The sequence below is a fragment of the Euphorbia lathyris genome, chromosome 2, assembly GCF_963576675.1.
Source record: "Euphorbia lathyris chromosome 2, ddEupLath1.1, whole genome shotgun sequence".
NCBI lineage: Eukaryota > Viridiplantae > Streptophyta > Magnoliopsida > Malpighiales > Euphorbiaceae > Euphorbia > Euphorbia lathyris.
Genome location: NC_088911.1, coordinates 128,565,775 through 128,575,588, shown reverse-complemented (window position 1 = coordinate 128,575,588; position 9,814 = coordinate 128,565,775). Strand labels below are relative to the sequence as shown.

At 38.1% G+C, this 9,814-nt stretch overlaps 1 protein-coding gene and 1 long non-coding RNA gene across 2 annotated transcripts in view; one reads left to right on the top strand and one right to left on the bottom strand.

Moving 5' to 3' along the window:
- Nucleotides 1-5,749: 5,749 nt before the first annotated feature.
- On the top strand, nucleotides 5,750-6,972 carry LOC136216788 (uncharacterized). The gene is made up of 2 exons (XR_010683380.1): nucleotides 5,750-6,009; nucleotides 6,165-6,972. It is a non-coding gene; the product is annotated as an uncharacterized lncRNA (long non-coding RNA).
- Nucleotides 6,973-7,008: 36 nt separating this feature from the next.
- Nucleotides 7,009-9,814, bottom strand: part of LOC136217468 (serine/threonine-protein kinase/endoribonuclease IRE1a-like) — an 80,584-nt gene continuing 77,778 nt past the window's right edge. The window contains 3 exon segments of the mRNA XM_066004070.1: nucleotides 7,009-7,158; nucleotides 7,238-7,279; nucleotides 7,281-7,317. Of these exon segments, the coding sequence (XP_065860142.1) occupies nucleotides 7,009-7,158; nucleotides 7,238-7,279; nucleotides 7,281-7,317 (229 nt within the window).

The following is a 9,814-nucleotide window of genomic DNA, read 5'->3' as shown; positions in this document are numbered from 1 at the left end:
CCGTTTTACTTGGGAAAGAGGTAGAGGGTCCGAGGTCTGGGTTAGAGAAAAGCTGGATAGGGGTTTTGCTTCGGCTGAGTGGCTGAATTGTTTTGACAATCATCATCTCAAAACTTGTATGACGGGTTATTCAGACCATCTTCCGCTATCCCTGCATCTGACAAGGGAGAGAAGTAGAAGTAGAGGTAGGAGATTTCTCTTTGAGGAGGCTTGGCTTAAAGAGCAAGAGTTCAGTATTATGGTCAGAGGTCACTGGAGAAGCCAGAGGGGAAAACCAGTTCAGGTTAATTTGGAGGAATGTGTGCAGAAAATGGCAGTGTGGGGTCAGAATTTCAATACGCGGTTCAAAAGTCAAATTAAGAAATGGAGGATCCAAATGGAAAGATTACATGGTAGAAGAAACAGGGAATCCATTGCCGCTTATTTCCTAGCTAAAAGAAAACTTAATGATACCCTGGAAGCTGAGGAGAGTTATTGGAGGCAGAGGGCAAAGGTATTCTGGCTGACAGAAGGGGACAGAAACACTCAGTTTTTCCATGCTAATGTCAAAACCAGACGTCAACAGAATTCTATTTCCTCTTTGACAGATGAGAATGGGGCTGTGTTTGATAACCAAGCTGAACTATTGGAACTTGCACAGAGTTACTTTCAAGATGTTTTCTCGGCATCGAATCTGAATAGGGGTGACACTGTGCAGGTAATTAACACGTGCATCAGCCCTGATATGAATGAATCACTTGTTGCTCCTTTTAACCAGGAAGAGTTTAAACAAGCCCTTTTTTCTATGAGTCCTAATAAATCCCCTGGCCCTGATGGGCTAAATCCGGGCTTCTTTCAAGCTTTTTGGGACACATTGGGAGCAGATATGGGAGCAGCCTGCGCAAAGTGGCTTAGTGAGGGGGAATTTCCAAACGGAATAAATGACACCACAATTGTTCTGATCCCAAAGGTTGACAATCCTAGAATGATGAAGGATTTTCGCCCTATCGCCCTGTGCAATGTCATCTACAAGATAATTGCCAAGGCCTTAGCAAATCGTCTGAAAAGGGTCCTGCCTAAGATTATTGGTGAAACCCAATCGGCTTTTGTTCCTGGAAGGTCTATAATTGACAATGTGCAGGTGGCTTTTGAAAACATACATTACATGAAAAGATTGAATAGAGGGAAGAGGGGGCAGGTGGCCTTAAAAATTGATATCAGCAAGGCCTATGATAGAGTCGATTGGGATTTCCTTAAAGCAGTTATGAGAAGAATGGGATTTCATGAAACGTGGATTGGCTGGATGATGTTATGCATAACAACTGTGAAATACAAGGTGGCAATGAATGGAGAATGCTCTGACCAAGTTGTCCCTGGCAGAGGTTTGAGGTAAGGGGATCCCCTATCTCCCTACCTTTTTATCCTGTGTGCTGAAGTCTTATCTAAACTCATCAGTAAGGCTGAAGAAGAAGGGCTTATTTCAGGGTGTAAGATTTGCAGAAGGGCGCCGACAATAACACACCTGTTTTTTTTTGCTGATGATAGCTTTTTGTTTTTTGGGGCAACTATAGATGAAACTAGAAAGGTCATGAATATCCTGTCTGATTATGAAGTGGCTTCGGGCCAGGCAGTCAACTTAAACAAGTCAGGGTTTTTTTTCAGCGTTAATGTTCCTGATCCCTTGCGTTCACAGATCAAAGCATTACTAGGGGTGTGCACTCCTCTCGACACAGGTAGATATCTGGGTTTGCCATCACTCATTGGACGGTCCAAACGTAGGATTTTCGCTTTCCTGATTGATAGGCTTCGCAAGAAGTTTGGTGCATGGGGTCTCAAATTCCTGTCCCAGGCTGGGAAAGAGGTGTTGTTAAAGTCCATGGCTCAAGCCTTACCAACATTTTGTATGAGTACGTTCCTATTACCTTTATATATCTGTGATGAGCTACAAAAATTAATGAATTCTTTTTGGTGGGGTATGAAACCTGAGGGTCAAAGAAGCATTCATTGGTTTGAATGGGGTAAATTATGTAGACCTAAAGAGTCGGGTGGGATGGGTTTTAAGGATCTACATGTGTTTAACCTAGCAATGTTAGGCAAGCAGGGATGGAAATTACTAAAATTCCCAAACACTTTAGTAAGTCAAATGTTCAAAGCTAAATATTACCCTAGGAAGAAAGAAAACTCGCATCAACAAGAATAGCTAGGACTTACTTCTCTCCAAATTAGGCAATAATCCTAGTATGGTTTGGAGAAGCATTTGGGAAGGTATTAGTATATTGAAAACAGGGGTTAGATGGAGAGTGGAAGATGGCAGATCAATCAGAGTTTGGGAGGATGAGTGGGTTCCTAATTTGGAGGGTTTTTGTATAAATTCCTTTTTGGTCCCTGGAATGGAGAACTTGATGGTAGCGGACTTGTTTCTTGAGAATGGGAGAGGGTGGGATATGCAGAGATTAAATGGCTGCTTTAGCGAAGTAGAGGTGCAGGCTATAAGTGATATTATCCTGCCATATAACGTAGGGGAAGATATGAGGATCTGGCATTGGTCTAAGGATGGACACTACAATGTTCACTCAGGCTACTTGTCAGGTATGGGGCTAGTAGAAGCTAGCAGATCCCAGGAGGGTTGGAAGAGATTATGGAAGTTGATGATCCCCCCAAAGCTGAAACAGTTTATTTGGCGTCTGTGTTCAAAGTGTTTACCCACTAGAGCCCGGTTGGCCCAGAGGAGAGTCCCCATTTCAACTGAATGCCCAGTATGTGTGGAACAAGAAGAGACGGATAACCATTTATTTGTTGATTGTTGTCTCGCAGGTGACATTTGGCGTGTAGCAGGCATTCCTGTGCCAAGAATGGATAACAGATATCTTGACGAATGGCTTCTCCAAGCCTTGAGCAGCTCAAATATGGAAGAAATTGCTAGAATCTGTTGTGCACTTAAAGCAATCTGGGATCACAGAAACAGAGTCATGTGGCACATGAGATGGTGGCCGGCAGACACGGCATGGCGCATCAGTCTGGAGGATGTTCAGGATTGGAAAGCCTACCAACAGAAGGCGCCACCTCTGGGCAATCGATAGATGCAGACATCACACATACAGACGGCCCCACCGACGGCCGTCCAGCCACTCCCGCGTACACAGGACACTCAGATGAGAGGTAACCATTTTTCACCAAACCCTCAGCATAGATGGAACAGGCCCAGCCCGGGCTTTATCAAATGCAATATCGACGGGGCCATATTCAATGATTTAAATAGCAGTGGCATGGGAGCGGTTATTATGGACGAAATGGGAGTTTTTCTCTTTTGCAGTAGCAGTCTTATCCCAAGCATTAAGGAGCCACGAGTCATAGAAGCTCTTGCAATTCGCACGAGTTTGTTGTGGATTGCTAATTTGGGTTATTCTGCTGTTATTTTTGAATCTGATGCTAAGGTTGTGGTAGACGCTATTCACTCTGAAAAGCAGGACATTTCTGAATTTGGTATGATTGTAAAGGATTGTCGAACCCTGCTAAGATCCACCCCATCTTTTAAATTAGCTTTTATTTCTCGCTTAGCGAACAGTGCGGCTCATTTGGTAGCTAGGCTTGCCTGTTCCAATGCTAGCGATTTTGTTTCAACATTTGTGCCAGATTGACTTGTAAACACTATTAATATGGATGCAAATCCATCATTTATTTAAGATTCACTTTCAGGTTCAAAAAAAATAAATATATAAACTTGTTTCAAAATGGATTTTCAATGCATAGTATACGGCACAACATTAATATCATTTATTATTCCACTAAAATTCAGTACAGATACGGTTTTCTATTTTCCAGGTTTTCTATTTTCCATTTAAGACAGCATAGTGTACAACACAACTTTAATTAATATCATTTATTATTTCACTAAATTTAGTACCGGTATGTTTTCCATTTTTCATTTAATTTTTTTTAAAGCAGTTCCATGATTCGACCGACTCGGACGATACAGCCGATTCAGGTGGATTTCAAGTCAGACCATAGAGTCGACTCGAAATCCACCTGAATCGTATCGACTCGTACGACTCTAACAACTATGGCCTTATAACATGGTAGGGAATTTACTGTAGATTTTGTTCTAGCATTGTGATTTATTTTGATTGAGTAACAATGATTGAATTTTATATTTCTGTCATAAAACAGAAACTCTTTCAATGAGTTCCAGAAGAGCAAAAGGATAAAAATGCAAGGAAACCTCCAAAGACCAAAACCAGTGATCTTTTTAAGAATTAGTCTTTGTCTATTTATCTAGTATTCTGTAATTTGGAGTAGGAAAATGGTATCATTGTTTGCAACCTAGGATTGGAAAAACCTACTGAGCAGTAAAACTAGTGATTTTTTTAAGAAGGCTTAATACACAAATAACCCCCTGAACTTGTCCAAATATTGCAACTGCCCCCTCAACTTTCAATTATAATAAATTACCCCTTAAACTTGTCCAATTGTAAAACGTAACCCCTCAAACTTGTCCAATTGTGAAACATAACCCCAAATTGCTGACACGGACTGCAATTGAAGAAACACGTAAAATACAAAAGTTGCAACGTTCGTGGAATGTGATAATCAGATCTTTGACGTGATACGAATCCAGGAAAACATTTTTACGGTTGCTCCAAGTACGGGCTAAAAAAATTCCTAATTTGGAGCTATGTTTTAAATTGGACAAGTTTAAGGGATAAGTTATTACAATTGAAAGTTGAGGGGGTAGTTGCAACATTTGGACAAGTTTAGTAGGTTATTTGTGTATTAGGCCTTTTAAGAATTAGTAAATTGTAGACCTGTGCATGGGCCGGGCTCGGGCCGGGCTTGTCGGGCTTTTAATAAAGCATGACGAGCCCAGGCCTAGCCCAGCCCGTAAGAAATTTAGTCGGGCTCGGGCTCGGGCCTAAGATATGAATTCCAAGCCCGCCCGTCCAAGCCCATCTATATATTAAAAAAAAATACAATTAAATTTATATTAATGTGTAATTAAAAAAAAAAATCAGTACTTTATCCTTTTTTTTGGTTTTAATTATCAAAGTTGTTATTTCTAAAACCCTAATTTTTTCAATCCTTCGCGGTAATCCACACACTGCAAAATTTCCTTGCCATTTTTCCAACCAAAAAAAAATAATAATGATCTAAGTCTACCTAAAATTTTTAATAAACCAACAAAATTAAATTATTTATATTTATCTTTATAAAAAATATATTACAATTTATATATATATATATATATATATATATATATATTATATCGGGCCGGACCGGGCCGATGTAAAATTAGCAAAGCCCAAGTCCGTCCAATTTTTAACGGGTTTATACGGACTTAGACTGGGCCGGGCCTGACAGCATTTTCGTATGTCCAGATCTGGCTAAATGGGCCTGGGCCCAGGCCGGGCGGGCGGGCTTGCCGGCCCATGCCCAGATCTAATAAATTGTCAATTTTTAATGAGGTGTCCTAAAATCTATCTTCTCCTTTCAGGTGCGCCCTAAAATCTATCTTCTCCTTTCTTCCTTCCCTTCCTTCTTATCTTTCTCTCTTCCAAATTTCAAAATCTGCATATCCGACGGTTTCAACTCCGCAGATAGGAGGATTAAACCTTCCTTCAAAGCCCCTATTAGAGTCGGAGGTCGGTCTGTCAAATCAATAGAGTGAGTTTCCGATTTCCTGTTTTCATTTTTTTATGACAAAATCCTAATTCTGGTTAAGGGTTTACAGAACACTTTTTTTTTTTGTTTGTTTTTCTTAATCTCCTGTTTGGAATTGAAAGGCAAGAAGTAGCTCTGAAAAAGGATTCGGCAGAATTAGTTGCTCTAAAAGATGGAACATTTTATCTTGAAGATCGTACATCTCGTAGAGTGTTGTGGTCTTTTTCAACCGGAGAACCAATACACTCATCATACCAAGCTTCCATTAATGAAGATAATGGTGATAAAAATATCGTTGAATCAAGTACTAGATTTTCTCTGAAGTACGAAGCTGACTTGCAGCTGTATGTACATGACCGCATTTTGGGTCGAATGGTAAGGCTTCGAAGCTCGGTGAGCGAGTTTATTTTGTTCTTTCAAATAAAGATTATGCTTTCTGGTTTCTGTTTTTTTTTTATAAAAATTGGGATGAGACAGAAATTGGGGCTTTCTAGTTTCTGTTACTTTATGACATTTACCTTTTTTTTCAGTGATTGCTTTACAGAAACTTCCAATGACTATTGAAGAATTCATGGTAGGCGCGCCATACTTAACAGATGAAGCTGTCATACTTGGATCGAGAATGACTGCTGTGTTCGTGGTTGACCCTAAGACTGGAAGTGTTATTCATTCTTATAAGTCTGAAAATTCTCCATCCATATTGCACAAAAAGGCAAAAAAGGATCCTTTTAATGTTGGAACTTCTCAATTTATATACATCACAAGGACGGATTACACTTTGCAAACATTCTTTCCAGACAAAGTGTCTTCGAATATGACAGTCTCCATGATTGAGGCTACATTTCATTGTAGAGACGTCAAGTCCTGTCAATATAGAAGCATCAGTGTTCGAAGGGAATACGGGGATCAGATTCCGAAGAGTCCTCAACGCGCTTCTGTGCTTCCTCGGTCAAGAGTTCTCTTTGAGGGTTTGTTAGACATACCCTTCAAGAGTTCAATAACATTATTGGTGATATTGTTTGCGGTTATAGTTCGGTTGGGTTTGATCTTCTATCCGAATGATCTAGGCCAAACGAGAAGGCGAAAGAAAGCACCATCTTCTATTGTTCAAGAAAGAACTCCGACAATTCTTAAAGATGAGGAGGAACACGAATCTCACTTTGTAGATGAGATTGAGAACTTTAAAAATGAATTTGATGTTAGAGATGATGACAAAGATGATTATAAGTGAAGTGATGAATATAGATTATAGCAACTTTAATTAAATTGTGCAAGAAAATATTTTCTTGATTTTATGATATTTGCTTGCTCTTCAACCGAAAATACTTGATTTTATGATATTTGATTTGATTGATTATCATATGGTTTGATTATTTACCGAACAAAGCTTTCCCTAAAATACTTGTGAAAGCAATCTTCTTCCTCACAGAATTGACGGACAACTTTGTATACTTCAATTAACAATTTAGGAAATCTACTTGAAAAATAATTTTCATATCCTTCAGGAACTGCTCCTACAAGCTCCTGAAAATGATACGGATTTTCTCGTGTTTAACGGACATATGTCATTTTAACGGACATATGTCATTTAAGAGAAACAAACCTGAACTTCTTTAGGAAGTTTTCCATAATGATTCAATTTTTTTTCTGAAGACTCTCAACAAGTCACGAACACTATCAAATCTGTAACTTCTGTAATGACCAATTAATGTTGTTTATAAATGCAGCTTCCATCTTATCATTCCATTTTCCACCAAGAGCAACATTTTGTAATGCTTTCAAGAGAGCAGAATTTGTTGTTCTATTTTCCAATTCAACTTGGTCACTGGTATCTCGTCTCGCAACTCCAAAACATCGGGTGGTGCAGTACTTCAGATGCTTTCGGCCTAACAACATATGAAGATAAACGGATTAGGTCATGTTGAAAACCGACTTAAGAGGTCATGTTAATAATCCCGGTCTGACGACATAAGAAGATAAACGGATTAGGTTCCTCTCAAGTTGAAAACCGACTTGAGAGGTCATGTTAATAATCTCAAACATCTGATGCAAAATGAATGGTTGAGGTTTCATTACCTAATAGACAAGTAACTACTTCTCAAATAAACAACTTCCAAACTTCAATTAGATTTTCATAAGGGCGAATTCCACTCAGTCCGGTCAATTTCTCATAAGATTCCTGATCTAACTAAGGCAGTGATTCAGCCAAGTCGGGCTTTAACTTGCGGCTCGGCAGAAAATGGACGAGCTCGAGCTCGACATCATGTTCGTGCTCGGTTCGTTAAGAAATTATATAATCGTGAAAGTGCTCGCGAGCAGCTTTTTTATTTGCTCACAAGCTTTACTCGCGAGCAACTTTTTAATTTTGTCCATGAACTTCGATCGCGAACAACCTTCTTAGACTGAGAGTTGGACAAAAGTGAGGATGAGGCAGGCATTAAGCCTCATGGGTTTCAATCTCATTTGACAAAACTATATAGTTTTGAAATCTAAAAAAAACTATAGTTTCACATAAAACTACATAGTTTTACATTTCCCTCTTTATAGAAATATTATTATTAAAAAAAATATCGAAAGCATGTTCATGAATATTACAGTGTTCTAAAAATCGGCCAAGGCGGTGATTTTTAGAAGACCATCCCGATTTCCACTATTCGGGCGGTATAAATCGGTTGACTGATTTTTGACATTCTAGGCGGTCTCAGACGGTTCTAGACGGTCCCAGGCGGGTCTAGGCGGTCCCAGACGGTCTTTTTGAAAAAATTGGTCGTTAAATTTTATGTCAATTTTTTTAATTTAAAAAAATATTAAATAACAAAAAAATAAAAAATAAATTTAAACTATTAAATTTATTTTTAAGAATATTAATTTTATTTTATTTTGACATATTTTGTTATAAATGTTATTTTATTGATCTATTTGTTATTTTTTAGGTCATTAATGTAAATAATATTAAAATATGTATGTTTTTCTATCCTAAATATTTTATATTATCATTTTTATATAGTATAATTTATATATTAATTGTATTTATATAATAGTTTATTTAATAAAAAATAAATAAATACAAAAAATACAAATCCGATTAATCCCCGATTAATCAGTAAGGGCACTGTCCATCCGACTAGCGCCTAGCGTTTTTTACATCCTTGAATATTACAACCCGACATGTTCATGAGCTTGTTCACGAACTTATAACCGAACCTGCTCGTGAGCTTTCGAACCAAATTTCTCCGTGCTTAAGCTCGGCTCGTTTGCGAATCGAGCCTCAAAATCATGCTCAAACTCGGTATGTTTATAAATCGAAATGAACACAATCGAGCTTTTATCGAGCCAAATAGAGCAGCGGCTCTTTTACTGCCCTAGACCTAACAACCTAACAAAGATTTTTTATTCCCCTTCTTGCACCAATTGAAGTTTTGTGCAGAGTTTTGCTTTTTAACACATGGTAGTGACAGCATGCTGCAACGGTAGCATGATCAAGATATGAGAATTAAGAGCATACTTTACCTTTATTCGGGATCAGGGCTTAACAAGCGAAAAAATAAATCATCAGTTATGCAGAAGTAGAGGACACAGCCTAAGCTAAATAAATCCATAGCACGGGTTTGGCGTCCACAAGTAAGCTGTTCGGGCAGGGGATTCTTCATTAAGTTCATTTCATTGATTCTAATGGTAACAAACAGAATAAATCATAACAACTAGATCTATCTGGCAATTCACAACTGCGATAATAATACTACTAAAAGCTACACATGTTATGTTTAAGACATGTGCAGTCATGCAACATCGAATCTCGAAATAGGTTTCATCTTTATATAGAGGATTAATTATATCTTTATATTATAAATATTCCATTAGTTAGTTTTAACTCGAGGACACTTCACTACTAATATGTTTAACCAAAGTTCTTTGTATTAAACATATTCCATAGCAGCATTAAGCTCAGAAGATCATCCTTAAACACTTTCGTGCCCTAAGGATCAACTAACAATCAAGATATTGGAAGTTCTTTCTCACTCTTGTGCATCTCAAATTTGTTTGACATATAACTATACGCATGGTTAGTTCTAAGTTAAATTCATATCAACTAGATCTTGTTTACAACTAAGACCTCATGTCATCTGGATCTAAAAAAAACTTAGCTAGAAATTTACCCCAATTGCTTAATTTTATGTTG